This window comes from Ctenocephalides felis, unplaced genomic scaffold (assembly GCF_003426905.1).
Source record: "Ctenocephalides felis isolate EL2017-DRISC unplaced genomic scaffold, ASM342690v1 CF-g0.4_SCAFFOLD_00845, whole genome shotgun sequence".
NCBI lineage: Eukaryota > Metazoa > Arthropoda > Insecta > Siphonaptera > Pulicidae > Ctenocephalides > Ctenocephalides felis.
In genome coordinates this window covers 60,915,040-60,932,792 of record NW_020536999.1, presented here as the reverse complement: position 1 = coordinate 60,932,792, position 17,753 = coordinate 60,915,040, and the positions used below count along the sequence as shown (strand labels likewise).

The 17,753-nt window shown below is 28.6% G+C and overlaps 1 protein-coding gene across 1 annotated transcript in view; it reads right to left on the bottom strand.

Moving 5' to 3' along the window:
* The window catches only part of LOC113386817 (serine-rich adhesin for platelets-like), a 254,324-nt gene that overhangs the window by 167,787 nt on the left and 68,784 nt on the right, over positions 1-17,753 (bottom strand). The window contains exon 7 of the mRNA XM_026624577.1: positions 7,508-7,624. Coding sequence (XP_026480362.1) covers positions 7,508-7,624 — 117 coding nt within the window. The remainder of the gene's footprint in view (positions 1-7,507; positions 7,625-17,753) is intronic.

Below are 17,753 nucleotides of genomic sequence, written 5' to 3'. Positions count from 1 at the left end.
TATGTTTACTTTACTATTCAAAAGTTCCAATTTTTTTAAATAACCTATACTGCTATTAATCAATTAATTAAAAATTATTATGTTTTTTTTACACTACAGTCTATACCGAAATGTATATACATCCACCCATATGGATCTTAAATGTACAGCTGCTTTTAATAAAATGATGAGTATTTGCTTTTTTGTAAAACATTATAAAACATTTTTTTCTTATTAGTTCTTTTAGCGATATCCGACGTTATTTTGAAAAAAAAAAAGAAATTACACCACTGAGAGGAATGTCCACCCCCCGGGAAAATGGCAAAGGAGTCTAAATTATTTTCACTTTTGAACTTGAGAATAAGATAAACCTAATTTCAAAATTTCATACGAATTGGAGCACAGTAAAAAATTTCAGACCATTGACTTGAGTAAATATTCCGTATCCGATGGCAAAAATATGAAAATACTAACGTTTGTATGTGAAAAAGTAAAGGGCTGTTTTTAGGGGTTTTCCGGCAATTATTCGATTCTTTCTCGCCGTAAGAACCATCCTTGAATTACAACGAACATTTAAAAAAAAATTGGCCAAATTGGTCCAGGCGTTGTTGAGTTATGCGCTTACCAACACATTTTGCGATTTATTTTTATATTATAGATAAACAAACGATTTATTTATCAACTTTTACCTTACATATCATTCTGTCCGTACTATAGGGACAAAATAGCTTTTATAATTAGTTGCTTTTTTCTTTAATAACAATTATAGCGCCTACTTGATTAATAGTCTATGCTACTGGTTGTCAATAAATCTAAGATGAGTAAAAACAATCGAGACTGATTATAATATCATTGATCAAATAAATAACATTAAAAAACAAAACACCATGCCATATTGTCCGTACTTCCCTATAGGTATAAGTGTTTAAAATCATTATTTCCGCAATATTTTTATCAAATCTAATCGATAGTCACTTATAAAAATATTCTACCTCAAAATGTCAAAACACCAAACTAAACGCCTATATTAAATAACAAAAAATGGTCAAATTTCCCTAATTGTGCCAGAATCAACTACATCCTCCTGCAATTCTATCGTCTCGTCAAGTGCATGTTATGGTAAAAACTCACGTCGAAGTTCCTCTGTCGTTCGCGCGGAGACGTCACTGTCGTCACGGCGTCTACAGTTTGAATTCTCGACGGAGTGACAGTGACCACGGTGACGGGATGGCGCCTCGGCTCGCGTGTCGCCACCGGCGTCGGGTCGCCAAAACTGTGACACTAATAATAACGGCGACGCGCGGGATGGTGCGGTTTAGAATTGAATCATGATAAACGATTGAATGAAAATGAATGAGATGAGATGATGGTAATATCTTAGAGCCAAAGGAGCCAGGATAAAATAGAAACGTTATGGTGATGCTATGTTTTGGGTCTATCTTCGTATGAATTGGTAATTACTAGGGTTTATACAAAAAACCGACATTTCAGATAACCGGTTTTTCGAATTTTAATTTAACTTAAAAACCGGTTTTAACCGGTTTTCGAATTTTATATAGAAAATAAATTTTTGCTGAATATTCTGTAATTTATCCGCAAAGGGTATGGGCGTGTTTCCATACAGAATTGGCCCCACCCTGGTATTTAAATAATTTTGATGCCATTTTATAGGTATTTTCGAGAAAATCCGATATACCAAATTTCAAATCCGTAGCTCATCATTTGGCCGAGATATCATTGAAAATGTGTGAAAGTGGCCCCTTTTTTCAAAGTCGTTTTATGTCGCAACTATGAAAGATATCGACAAACAAATAACGGGACTCTATTCACATCGGTGTGTACTATATTATTGATAACAAATATTGTTTAATAATTATTTTTTAGTGCATGAAAAAGTGAAAATAATTTTTTGTTTTGAATTTTCCGGTAGTGTGGTTATTTGGACTAATTTTTAATTCGCATCATTAGAAAGGCTATTGAATTTTCTTTTAGTTTGCAAAATTTTGTTTTATTTCATGTGGTAGAACACATTCAAAAATAGGAAAAACCTGAGCAAGTACACGCTCGCGCTCATATAGCACCCGTGTAAGTCGTCTCTCATTCGCAATGACTAGCAACAGCATTGCTCGCCGCGCATCGTGATAAATTAAAACATTTTTCTAATAAAACACAAAATATTGTATATGTATAATAATAACTATATTTTTATTTAATTAAATATATATTATTTATGTATTGCACAAGTATATTATTTAATCATCTTTAATAATTAATTAATTAATTATTACCTATTAATTAATTATTAATTATTAATTCATTATTAATTATTAATTAATATTAATTATTAATTATCACTAAATAAATAAAAAATATACATAATAATAGTATATCGGTATATGATTTCTATTCATGCTACAGCAATGTATAGAAACGCAAGTATACTAATAAGTTAGTCTGAAAATATTTTAAATAATATCTTGAAGTTTTTTTTAAAATTAAATAATATATAAAAATATATTGAATAGAATATCTCTACCTATAAATACTCATAATAATTGTTATAAACTACAATACTATTGTGCATAATCCTTAATTAGAACGAAATTTGAACTTTCGCGGCAAAAACCACACATAAGATAACAAAATGCAGACAGCATAAAATTAATATAATTCTGGAATTTAACTAATCACAAACTTTTCGATAATTATTAAATAAATAATGATTTTTTTTTAATTTTTGTGTGGTGTTTGGGAACTCTACACTTTTGTACCAGATTTTGATTTTGCACTTTTCTTATATTTTAGTGGCAATTTAATTTGATTAGTGTATAATTTAGTTATTACCATAATACAATTAATAATGCCGCGAAATCGTTTTAATTAAGGATGATACACAATAGTACAGTAGTTCAACAATTATTATGAGTATTTATAGGTAGAGATATTCTATTCAATATATTTTTATATATTATTTAATTTTAAAAAAAACTTCAAGATATTATTTAAAATATTTTCAGACTAACTTATTAGTATACTTGCGTTTCTATACATTGCTGTAGCATGAATAGAAATCATATACCGATATACTATTATTATGTATATTTTTTATTTATTTAGTGATAATTAATAATTAATATTAATTAATAATTAATAATGAATTAATAATTAATAATTAATTAATAGGTAATAATTAATTAATTAATTATTAAAGATGATTAAATAATATACTTGTGCAATACATAAATAATATATATTTAATTAAATAAAAATATAGTTATTATTATACATATACAATATTTTGTGTTTTATTAGAAAAATGTTTTAATTTATCACGATGCGCGGCGAGCAATGCTGTTGCTAGTCATTGCGAATGAGAGACGACTTACACGGGTGCTACACGGGTATATGAGCGCGAGCGTGTACTTGCTCAGGTTTTTCCTATTTTTGAATGTGTTCTACCACGTGAAATAAAACTAAATTTTGCAAACTAAAAGAAAATTCAATAGTCTTTCTAATGATGCCAATTAAAAATTAGTCCAAACAACCACACTACCGGAAAATTCAAAACAAAACATTATTTTCAATTTTTCATGCACTAAAAAATAATTATTAAACAATATTTGTTATCAATAATATAGTACACACCGATGTGAATAGAGTCCCGTTATTTGTTTGTCGATATCTTTCATAGTTGCGACATAAAACGACTTTGAAAAAAGGGGCCACTTTCACACATTTTCAATGATATCTCGGCCAAATGATGAGCTACGGATTTGAAATTTGGTATATCGGATTTTCTCGAAAATACCTACAAATTGGCATCAAAATTATTTAAATACCAGGGTGGGGCCAATTCTGTATGGAAACACGCCCAAACCCTAGTGTAATTTAGAATAGTATTTGACTGAATTTATTTATTGTTCAATTTTATAAATAGTAAACAAAATTATTTTAATTTTAATTAGTAGAACTAAAAATAATAGTTTATCTTGATTAAATAACTTTGAAAATAATTATTCGTTATTTATGCATCATTTTTACCTATAAGAATGAAAATATTTTATGATAGTGAAAGGAAAGATTTCGAATAAATAAAAATAATACATTTTTAAATAAAAAAATATTAGATACATGTTGATACATACTTGTTAATATCAATTTTAGTTTTAAAAACAAATAAGGTAAATTTTTATTTCTGTTCCGAGCAATTTTAATTAATTAATTTTAAACATTCTAATTGTTTTTTATTTAATAAAATATGATTTTAAAAAAATTGGGAACGTCTATCGAATTGCTACTTAAACGTGTCCTCTGATAACTCACAAAATTTCCTGAAATAGAAAATACCCTCATACTTGCGACCAAATTATGCTTAATTGTTTTTAAAGTCTTATATAATAATTCTAAGTTTTTTGTTCTTTTATTTGTGGCTTCTTTGGTTTAAAACTCTTTTTTTTAAGTTTGAGTAGAGCAAGTTACTTCTTCAAGAAGAAGCCACACAGATTCAAATTAATTAATTATATATATATATATATATATAATTAATTAATTATATATATAATATTAATAATTAATTATATACACTGGTATAAAACTCTAAATTATTATATACAAAACCTTTCTGGGAACCATTGAAGACTGATAAGATATCAAATGCTATTGAAACGATATGAGTTCAAGAATCAAAACGCTTTCATCTATCTTTTATATTTGGCTATATTTATCATATTCCATTTATACAGTGAAAACCGACTTTTTTCACTAAAAAACCGGTTTTGAAATTCCATAATTTTCGCCAAAAAACCGGTTTTTGAAAACCGATAAACCCTAGTAATTACGAACTGTCAAAAAGCTATGTATTTTCTGTGCGATTAGACATTTCACACATAAAATCTAACCTACAAAATGCACAAACGTCAAATATCAATTTTATCATAAGTGCACTTGTCTGATGTCACTGTGACAACACATACGTGAAGTCAGGTTTAATGTGTATAACGCCTGATCGCACAGCAAATACATAGGATTTTGACCGCTCGTTACTAACAATTCATACGAATATAGACCCTGTCATAAACGTTACCATTGCAATTCTATTCTATCAGAGAATTGGCCCCATAGTGGTCATAAATGATTTGAACTTGCCCAAAATTTGTATAACATTTTTATTAACATTAATTGGCCAATTTTCAGAAAACATAGCCATGTTATGTCTCCAGTAACCCAAATGGTATTTTGGAATCTCGGTGCATCAATTTTATTTTGATAAATCATTTTTTCTTTATGTAGTGTGTTGGAAGTCACGAAACTATCAAAAAGCTATATCTATGGTGCTTGGATGATGGTCCAAATAGCGTAGATGTCAATACAACATTGGAACAACTTCACCTATATTTTATTTATAAATGCATCGATTCAGTGCCAATTATTTTGAACTACTTAATGCCTAATAGGATGGGTAAAACTGATAACCAAAAATGACTATTACACTTATAGTAACATTTTGAAGAGCGATATTAAAAGAAGGGTAACTTTACAGTAGAATATAGTTAAGGCGCGTGAAGACCTTGGGCTAGGTGTTTGGTAGGTCGGACGGAAGGCTATAGAAGAATATGTAACCATATTATTTACATAATAAACTGGACTAGTATTAAAAAAAAACCTTAGAACAGTGATCGGCAAAAATGGCTCCGATGTCTTTTCGTATTTTAGAATGACTCTGGCATTGATTACTGGTTTTACGTAAGAGGGAGTCCATTAATCACGTGAGGTTCTTAAGGGGAGGCGGGTGGTTTGACAAAACATCACAAAATAACATGTGGGGGAGGAAAGGTATAGTAAGATATAACGTGTATTTATTTTTTACCAGATTTTTAAAAAAATCCAAATATTTATTTAAAAAAATAAAAAATGGGCAATTTTGGATATTACCACGTATCACCAACGGGGAGGGAAGGTCAAAAAATTCTTAAAAAATCGACCACGAGATTAATGGACGCCCCCTAAAAGATGCGACACAAATTTCGCTTTTCTAAGAGCTTAGTTTCATTAAAACTCTAAAGAAGAACTTTATGATGCTTGTAATGTATTTGAAAAATATAAAGATCAAGATCACTCATAGATCAAACAAATAAAGAATATATGTAGAACATATGTGTATAATTATAATTGAGTCTAGGGTCGTCGATAAATTCGTAATAAATCATAAGATTTTAATGAATTTATTAGTATTTTGAAAGAAAGAATTAATCAAGAGAATCTTGTTCACCATTGTATCATTCATTAAGAAGCGCTTTGTGCGCAAGCATTTTAGAATGAAATTTGTAAATATATGGTATTAAAATGATTACCGTTATCAAAGACATTTTAGCTCGAGCTCTCAATCAACACCAATTCATGGAATGTTTATTTGAAATGGGGAGTAATTTACTGATTTTTTGCTTCATAAAAAGATATGGTTGCTGCCAAAAGACAACTTCGGAAAATCAAAGCATTTTTCCTTGAGAAGGATTTTTGAATCAATTCAATCAATTTTCTGGACTTGAAAAAATCAAAGTGAAGTAAAAATAAATTGAAAACGATTGGGTTTTCAACTCAGCAGAGAATTTTTTCTTGCAAAGTGTGTTTGCAATTCAAAAATGCATTTACTGAATTTAAAATTACTGAATGGTGATAATTGTGTATTTGCGTAAAATTCGTCAATTTTGAGGTAAAAGCTGATTTACCTGAGTTGTCTGCTTTAAATGCCTTCAAGAAGAATGTCATGATCATTTTTAACGCTTGGAATAATATTTTTGACTTACGATTAGCTGAAAAACTAGCGTTTGCTGATTTTTGTTTTTTTGGTTTGTTTTACATATTGTCATATTGAGCTCTTTCGCTAGTACGTTTGTCGACCACTGTTTAAATTATAGTAAAAGAAATATCAATAATTTTATGTTTAAAAGAAGTTATTTATTTATAATTGTCTCCACTGAAAACTTGAGATATTATGACCAGATGAAAAAAAAATTTTTTTTAAATGATTCTTAAGTTTGGTTTGATTTAAATAAATAATGAATTAAAAAAAATTTTTTAGAAAAAAAAAATGGGTTAGAATAACAGTAAATGAAAAATTTTGCAGGTCGGAAATATCTAATAAATTTTTTAGCAACTAGAGCAATTACACCCAAACTAAGAATTATTTTATTGAAAAATTTGTAGATTTTAAATAATTAGGCCTCGTAAGATTTTATCAATATTCGTATAAAAATATGATAAATATATATGTGATCAATAATGCAAAAAAATTATATATCATTCCAAATTACTAAAAAAAAATAGTTTAGTTAATCTTTTTTCTAATTTTAATCAAATCTACCTAAACGATCCTTGGACAACACAAATATGAAACATAAACATAAAATGACCTAATGAATGAATGAATGAAAATGAACTAACATATAAATGTTTTTAAATGTAACATGAAAAACAAAAAGTTAATTTGAAATAAAACCCCATTTTTTATTTAATTTTTCTATACACTTACCAGTTGTTTTATTGAAACTCCCGTGTTAATAACGGGTGGTGGTTTTTGTCCTGTTTGATGATTCTTCAGGTTGGCCTCTTGATTCTGTCTAGAGCTTTCAATACAGTAATTTTGTTTCTGGCAAAATGCAAATAAAAACACATTCAATTGCAGGCACATGCTTCAAACAAAAAGATGCACAATAATAAAAATAATAATAATAATAATTAAAAATAAACAAGGCACGTTAATAGTTGATGGTAAAAAATAATCAGGCTACAGCGCATGATGCTATAAATGCAAAAATTCATTGAAAGGTCTCTTCAACTCGAATTCTAGCTTACTTGAAATATCTATTCAGGAGAAATAAAATTAATTTTATTACTAGAACTAATTATTTAAATTTACAGGAGTGAATTAAGTTTTAGATGGCACTTTTTAAATTGCATTTTTGTTAAATTTGTCACTGTTATCTAGTACCAAACCAAAAGTGTCATTTTTAAATTGGCCCCTTAACAAGAAAATTGTTTCCCCTGGAGCATTGGTCCCACACGTTTGAAAACACTGATTTAGGCCTTTTATATAAAAACTTTATGTCGAATTGCATACGTATATGATACATTACTTGTAAAAATAGCAGACTTTATTAAGAAAAAAGATATACACAATGCTACTTCTACAGTGGATTTTTTTTTTTAAATAGTAACATTTGAATCAGATTTAATAATGACGTTATCCACAATTATTTAACTCACAAGAAAATTTCTCATAATTTTTGATAACTACATATATAATTAAAAATATATATTAAAAACATGTATATTATCAAAATAAATTAGTATAAGTAAAATTTTTTATAAAATAAGCTTGAGATGGCAAATTGAATCACTATACAAAATTAACTTGAAGTTAACGTCCTGTGATTTTCGTCAACCTTTCTTTACCTTTTTGGTTATATTCGAGTTAAAGAGAATCTATAGATGACACTTATTTTTATTTTTGTAGATAACTGTCTATATTATTTAATACTAAAAGACGTTTTCTAATTTCTAAACAGATAAATAAAGAGAACGAACGAGCACATTTATAAATTTCGCAAAAAGCAACAAGGCCTCAGTTTCCTCAAATTTGCAAAAAATACATTTGACACCCTCTGCCAAATTCTTTATAGTCTATAGTATAGGTTCCCAAACAAGTTTGTGTCTGGATCCCTTAGACTTTGCATTGACCCCCATTTTTAGAGCATATCGATTTTTTTATAAATTTGTATTTATACTAACGTTTAGTATTAAACATTTAAAGTGAAGATACTAATCCAAGTTAAGACATTTATTAATTGACTTAATAATAATAATAAAATAGATTTTAATAAAGTGTGTTGTAATTCACTATCGTGTATCTCCATAATTCCTTTTTGTTGGCGTGGACCCTTTGAAAGTTGTTATGGACCCCTGGGGTTCCATACAGACCAATTTGGAAATCACTGGTTTAAGATAAAACTTTTTGATATATTGGAAAATCTTTATGTCAAAACTATTACATCTGATAACGATGCATAGTAGTATGGGTTTCAGGTTTAAGATCAATGAAAGTCTTCAGGAATAAAAGGGCAGTCTGGTTAAAAGAGTCACAAAATCTATCTGGCCCTTCAGCTAAGAAATCAATCAACACAACTAAAAGCACATTGAATTTGAAAATTTTACTTTGATTACTTTTATACAATATGCATAATTTTAAAATAATCCTAAATTCTCGTATTTCTATAATCAAGGGTTTCTATAATATAGGTTTTTAACAAGTAAACTGTAGTCTGTTTCAATTGATTTTGGACCGAATGACGGCCACGATGTAGATCGAAACGTATAAATCAATAAAGAGTATAATTCAGATGTATTAATCTTGAAACGCAAAGCACAAAAAAAAATTTTTTTTTAGAGATTCTTTATTGTTTACTTTAGAGATTTGGCCTTTTGATCATATGCCATCTCCAATAGAAATAAAATGTCGAAATTAGTTTTATGTATGTACATCCATTGTTGATGATATAAAATCATAGAAAAAATGGTTCTGTGGAAATCTGTTTTTTTATTAGTTGATTCTACTTATCAGATAAGGAAATCCAAATGGTGGTGTACCAATCAAGATATATTAGAACAGCAAACAGTTTTAATATTATGGTTGGAAAAAAAATTCTAATTAACTAAGGAGTCCAATTGCAGTAATTTCTAGTTAAAATAGGAAGCAATAAGCAGCATTTTGATCATATGTTACATTTGTATAGCAAAAAAAAACTTAAAATATATATGTCTGCAATTTATATAAAAAATAAGTAAATTAGAAAAATCTTACTTCGGAATCCATGTTAGCAGCTGACTCCAAATAATAATTATAAATTAAACTTTGATGAGTTTTACATAATTTTGAAACACTAACACTGTCGCATATTTTTCTAAGAAAAAATCCTGTCTACTGAAACTGTTCGAAATAATTGAAAAATAATTTCAAATAACTAAGACTTCTGGTACACACTATTTCCTCAACGGTTTAAAACTCTTCATTTTACTTTTCAACAATGCACAAACAATATAATCTACACAAACTATACCAGAGAACTACTTCATGACGTTCTATTAGTTGCTATTGGTCTACGCATTTAATTACGTAATTAAAACAAACCAATTAACGCATCAAGAACACACGCTTAAGTTAAAACTGCATTATATTGCAATGTTGAAATAAATGCAGGCTACATACATAAGAAATTTTATAACAAAATTCCGTTCCGAGTAAAATGATTGGCCAAAGAATGAAATCCATGAAAGTTTTTAACGAATAGCGATTTGAGAATCAACTCTTGATATCCGGTTAGAGTAGTGTGTAGGATTAAGATAAAGTTGGTTGTTTATGGAAAAATGTGTTTTTTGTGATAACCGATACAATTCACGTTCCGATAAATGTAAGTCTTATCGTCTATTCAGTGAAATAAATAAGTTTTATATTTTGAACTAGAAATATTGAATCAAAATTAGGAACAATAATTATAAAAATGGTTTAAAAAAAATTAGGAAAGTTACTGAAATCTATTTGTTGACAGAAAAGTTCATACACAATTTACTATAACTAGTAGTTTTAAACCTAAAATAAAATTTAAAACTTCTAGTAAAAGTATTAAAATTATTTTTGTATAAATATTAAAAGTTTTTACTATTCACAAATATAAACATCCATAATTCGACGTATTTTCAAATATAATTTTAGCAAAATTATTAATTTGATTTTTAATAAGTGCCTAATTTAAAAAAAAGTTTCATAATTCTTAAGGAAGGAAACATCCCATAACTCCGAAATGCATAATGAAATAAATTAATAAAAATAAAATTAATGAATTAATCAAATATTTTTTTAAAGTCAAAAGAAGGCTTGAGTTCTAAAATTAATATCATAAACAAAATTCTATGCAAAAGTTCAATATAAAATATACTAAAGTTCCTGAAGAAGAGGACATCCCATATCCCCGAAACAAGAATAAAAAAAAAATTAATAATTTTTTTGAAAAAAAAGAGGAAGGTTTAGAAATTAACTAAAAATTATCTCTTTATAAGCATTCAGAAATAAACTTTGATTCACTTTATTTCGAATTAAAAACAAAGTGTTTTTAACAGACATCCAAACTAAAAATAAAACTTAAGAATGTTTTAAAAAAATGTTAATACGACAGTTATAAAATATGATATAAAATTAATGTAATAAGTTAAAAATATATTTTTTAATTGTATTCTATTATTTCTTGCATTATAGTTTAGTTTATTGCATAATATATTTTATTATTGGTGGTTTTATAAATCTTAAATATTTATTATATTATTTGTATATTATAGTCTACTGGAAAATAAGAGCCAAATTGGGACACCAAACGTATGGAAGCCTGTTATTTTATTTAAATATAATTCAGTTTTATTTCTAATAACTGGACTGAAGTATGTTAAAAAAACTTGTTTGTTATCACTAATACATCTTTCTCCGCCCGAAAAATTATAATTAATTATTCTTTAATAATTTAGTAAATTTTTATGAAACTAACCTCTTCAAAGGAATCCACAACATCACCCATATCGACAATTGGAACACGATCAAGTTTACACCCATCATTTTCGTTTTCCTTGAAATTTTCGAAATATTTACTAGCTGTTTTAACATTCACTGTGCACACTTCATCTTCACCAAAAATTTTATCACCAGTATCCCTAATTTCACCAGATTTCTCATCCTTTGCCACATTTTTGTCAATACAGTCGCCTCCATCCGTTACCGTACTCCATATTGAATCATCAATGTCTAAAAGATCTGCCTCCATGCCTTTTGATCTTCTTTCATATCTTGCACTCATGGATCGCACCAAAGAAGTTTTAGGTTTTTCAGAAATTGCTTTTTGATTTTGTGAAACTGGCGATGTTGCTTTTTCAAAATTATTCTTCATATACTTTACAGAACCTTGATGCAAATTCAATCCATCTAAGTGATCAGTGTGCTTTTGCAATCTGACCGGGATCTTCGAGTTTTCAAATAAATCAGCTATGGTTTGCACATCCACCTTTTCAACCTCTTTCTTTACCTGATCATCATCTTTTGCTAAATCTAGGGTTAAGTTAGGTTTTTCGAAACTGATTTTCAAATTCTTCACTAAGTCTGGAGTCAACTTGATCTCCATAGGGTCATTCTCAACTTTATGATAATTTTGGTCCAAATTAGCATCTTGGAATTGATTAATTTTGAAAATATACGCTTGTTCTTTGGTAGAACTGCTTATTACTTCGCCTGATTTTGATTGAAACTTTTCTGGAAAATTTTGGAAGACTTCATTTGAAGAAGAAACATCGGATGTAATTTTTTCAGAATGTGTTAATTTACCACTGGTTAAATTTTGCTCACTATTTTCTACAAATTTTGTACTTTTCGACACATGACTGACCAAATTATTTGCGGGATTTAAAACTAATTTATCATTTTCCTTTTTTGGTTGCACAAATTTACTGCTCAATTTAGAAACAGAACTGTTAATGACATTTTGAAATTGCGTATGATCACCATGTGTCATAAAACTTGAATCATTTTTGACAGTTGATTTTTGTTTTTGGTCATTTTCGACAAGTGCTAAGTTTTCGAAACTACTCTTCAATTTTTGTACATTATCTGGTTTTGCAGAACTAGAAGATGATTCTGGTATGGCATTAAAACTTTTATATTTGGTTTGTCTGTTGGACAACGCATTAAATTGCCTACTACGCAAGGCTTCAAATTTTGTATATTCTGATTTGGATTGGCAATGATCATTTTCTAAAGCGGAATGCGTTGATGTGGTATCTGTTGGTATCAATTGATCTTTAACTATAACCTTTGCCTCAATTATATTTTTATTATTTGAAGCATCAATACGAGGTGATAATTCAATACTGTCATCATTCACTTCAGAATTCTTAATTAATTTTGAAAGATCTGTGGGAGTTGCAATGCTATCATTTGCTAATGCCTTCCAAGAACTGGCGTCCCAACTTTTAGAAACTGTCACGCCATTTGCTAATTTATTTTCAAATTTTTCTGCTAATTTCTTGGCGTTAATACATTCTCTAGGAAAATCTTCAATAATTTTGGTTTTCTGCTCTGAGCTATCAACCTCATTTGGTAATTTATTTTCAAACTTTTCTGCTAATTTTTTGGTATCCACTTGTACTTCAGGAAGATCTTTAAGAACTTTAGGCGGCTCTTCTGAATTAACAGCTGCTTTAGTTGTATAGTTTGATACATCGTGGTTTAAAACATTTTGATCTATTGGCAGACTATTATCCATATTATGTTTGGATTCTGATTCTAATAGAATAAAAATCCTATTAGTTTTATTCGAATTGTCAACATCTCTTTTCGCAATACTCTTGCCATCATCATTTTTTGCTTTCGCCTCAAATAAAGCAATAATTCTTGATGTTTCATCGGAAGCTCTACAGTGTTCTTCAGGTTTTTTGAGCACATGTGATTCACTTTTGGATCTTTGTTCGAAGTCTTTTACTAAAGTACCAGCACTAATTTGTATGTCATCTAACACAGGAGTTTTAGAAAAAACATCATCACTTCCAACGCTTATATTTCTACTTTCGAAGGAATTTTTAATTTCAGAAAAATTGTCTGGCTTTTCAAAGCTTTTGGCAGAAGTTCTTGTTCCCTTTTTGTACAAACCAACACCTTCATAGAATTTTGGACCATCAGTAGAATCCTGTGAGCTGCTTTTATATTTTGATTCAACTTTCATAAATTTATTGTAAACATTCTCATCCAGAAAATTAGGTGTGGATATACTTTGATCTAGATAAGTCTTTTTACTAATGCCTTGAAATGTATTTCCCTTCATAACTTCTTTAGCTTTTTGAGCATCATAACTTTGAGACCTTTCAAAATCCAATTTGCTATCTTTAACATATCCGTTTCCAGATGCTTCAACTGCAATTTTAGGTGTACTTGCGCCAGTTTTGTCTAATACTTTGGTCAGACCTCCAGAATCTTTGGAGATCACGAGTTGCGAGTTAGATTTGAGCAAATTTGGTCTGAACTCGGCATTCTCTGATTTTTGTTCGTTAGACTTTTCGTTTGAACGATTTTGAACTTCGTCAGGCAAACCCATTTGTAGAGATCTACTGATCATCCACGCACAAAAACTTAATGTAAGCATTTCTTCTGGAGGTTCGTCGCGAGATGGCATAGAAAATAGATACCAAAAAAATTATAAAGACTACTTGTCTCACTTTTTGAATTTTTGATTGGAAATTGGTTAAATCTTGATAGGAAGCATAGTAATATCCAATAGCTGTTTTTTTATTTAATTTTAGTTATCACATGTGAGCTAGATTGAATCAATATAATTATAAACAGTTGCTATTAATTTACTATTTTGTATTTTTATTTATGAGATTATTTTCATGAATTATAATATAAACCAGTTATGTTTAATTTTTTCTTAATTTTATGTATGTACCCTAACAAAATAATAAATAATTTAAGAAAAAATCACTAAAAATCACTAAAAACCAAATTGATTTAAATAAATCACAATAAAATGATTAGAATAAGAATTCACTTCGGTTATATATTAATTACAACTAAATTTTAGGAAAATATTTGAATAATAATCAAATATTTAATAATGAATCTTTTTTTGACAATAGAACAATAAAAATAACAATGCTTTTTCAACTTGTATTTTAAAAATACTTCTGACAAAAAATCAATACCTTTGTTGTAATCACTTTGCTAATTAGATAATGGTGATAAAAAGTATGATCTCATATTATATATATATATATATATATATATATACATAACACGTATAACAGTATAAATCCACCTCCTGATAAAGGCAGTATAAAATCGTTATCAGAGTGTAATAAAACACAAAAAATATCTTATCACTGATAGTGTTTGTTCTAATCAAAACATGTTCTATCTTTTTGCCAAAGTCACATGCTAAAGTTCCGTACCTAAAATCCAATTCGCGCTAGAAATTGGGTATAAGTGACATTTTGACTTAAAGGGTAATCGAGTGTAGATTACCTATTATCATAGTATTAAATCATAGTAAAAAAGAGGCAATCAATTTCTCTACTATAATTGTTTATAATATATTCATCAATGTTACAATAGTACAAAACTAAAGACAAAAATTTAATATTTTCAAAAATTAGCAGTAGTTGAAGTGGGGGGTCCCAAAAAATTGACAAGTAATCATGCCATGATTTCAGCCCAATAATCCGAAATGAAAAAAATATATAATTAATCTAGAATGATGTCGCAATGGCATATACTAGAATTAAGCTGAAGAATATGACAAATTGGCGACTGTTTGAAGAAAAGGATTATTTTACTTGCCAATTTTCGAGGTTCACGATTTTTTTTTTTATTAGCAAAATTTTAAATTTGAGGACGAGACTACTATATGCCAGGGTCTATAAAGAAGATTCTCTGAAAATTTAAAGTGAATTGTATTCACGTTAGTTTTATTTAGTTCTACTAAAACTTATTCACTGAAGAGATTTTGTAGAACTCGAGAAGTCGTGGGCATCGTATTGAAAAAGACAGAGAAAAAGGCGTTTGAAGTTTCGCAAAAGCGAGGAAACAGAAGAAAATTACTAAAGCCAATGATCTATATCACCAAAAACAATTTAAATTTTAAGAAATCCTCTCATACACATATGTACGAGTATTCTTAAATAAATATACTGACTTAAATAAATAAACTTAAAAAATATGCTACAAAAAAATTTTTTTTCAAGTTCCCGTAGTGTAAGTTATAGTAATCACAAAAAAACTAAAATGAAAATTTCTGTATATCTTTACATTTTAGAGGTTTCTGAACATTTTGGCATACCTTAGAAAAAATGGATGTAAATGTGTGTGCGGATACAATTTTGCGTCGACGATTCCACGAACACGAATCAACCGATTTGAATAATTCGAAAACCATTCGATTCCTACTGATAAGGAGACGTGCTGATTAGTTTTTGGCAAAGGCAGGTCTAGCCGTTTAGAACACACGGGGCAAAAAGTGCAAAAATAGCAGTTTTTTTTAGAAAACCGAGCGCCCGCTTTGAATAATTTAAAAAACATTTTACTTATATTGAAGAAATAAACAATTAGTGAACGAAGGGCCATTTTTGTGAACGCAGGGCCAGCGTCTCCGAAGATTCATAGAAAAAAGTAAAAAATATAAAACATTTGGCGGTTAAAAATGATCATTAGACATATGTACATCGTATTATAAGATCTTTTAAAAAGATTATAATAATAAGTATCAATTTTGTATACATTCATATGGGTTCCGCACCAATGTTTACACTTTGGACGAATACGCGGCGCTTACGCGCTTTGATATGTCGACTCTTAATTAGCTATGCAGCGCGGTTGCTTTAAAAAAGTGTTCAAAATTTTCAAAAATATTCGAAATACAAAAAAAAAACAAATGTTTCAAAAATTTTCAAAAAAATTTAAAGTTTAAAAAAAAATGTTTTTCGGTATGGAAAGTTCCAGCAAATTGCCTTAAGGCACGATGACATACACCACTAGTTTTTTTTTACACTAGAATACACCCTTAAGCTAAGTTCCATAAACTGCATGAAATATGTTATAATCGTCCTAATAAATTTGAAGATAATGTTTGAAAAACTAGCAAAATAAAAAAATATAACTTATTAAATACTAAATATTAGATAATAATTTGATATTGCCATTAATAATCTTCTTCCCATCTCGAATGGAAATTCGTGCTCACAGTTTCTATTATTCCGTTGTGAAATCTCATTCATACATAATATCTATGTTTATGCATTTATGTATATTTGTTCCAATATTAAACAGATACAAAGACAAACATGCATATGTATGTATGTATGTACATGATAATTACAGTAATAATTATGTTCTAATTAGATGCATTCAGATTGTTTACAGTCGACATCACGCGCTTCTCTGCGAGAAAAAAAAACTTTTACTTCATTACCATGTACTCCTCAATGCACACACAATACTTATATGCAAACGAACATAGGTAATTTGTATATATATAGGATAGAGCGGGGCTTAAAGGTCCGCGGGAAAAGGAGCCCAGCATCTCAAATACAAGTAAAGTTTAGAATTTTAGAATAATATTTGAAAGTAGAGGGAAAAGGATGTATAACCAGCCATAACCTTGATGCTTACGACGTTCCTACCAGGAGATAAACGGCAATGCCTAAAAATCCATATCAAAAGTATTTTCTTATGTTGTTGGTTTTTTTGGTTATGAGCACTGCTGTTTAGTTGACGACATCTTAATATAATTTTTAAGATTGCGTAATTTAATTGTTTCATAAGCTGTATTATTATTTACAAGTTACATTCAACAGATTTTCTCTCTGGTACAAAGAACCAACTGAACATTTACCCAGTGAAAGGTGTGAACAATAAAAAATTGTGAATAAAAATGTAAATTGAGTTGATAAAAAGCAATTTTACTATAAATAAATAAATAGTTATTCCAAATCTGCTTATGAATATTGCTGACGAAATACCAGATCAAGGTTATATGCAATGTTATCTCTGTAAAAAACGTACGCATAAAAAATATATTTTGCAATGAATGATGTAGCTATTATTTCGGTAAATACCTTCAAAATTTATAATAACACATTAGATCTGTTTGTCCCATGTTCATCCGAATTTACCCCGTCTATGGGGTAAAAAAAAGTAG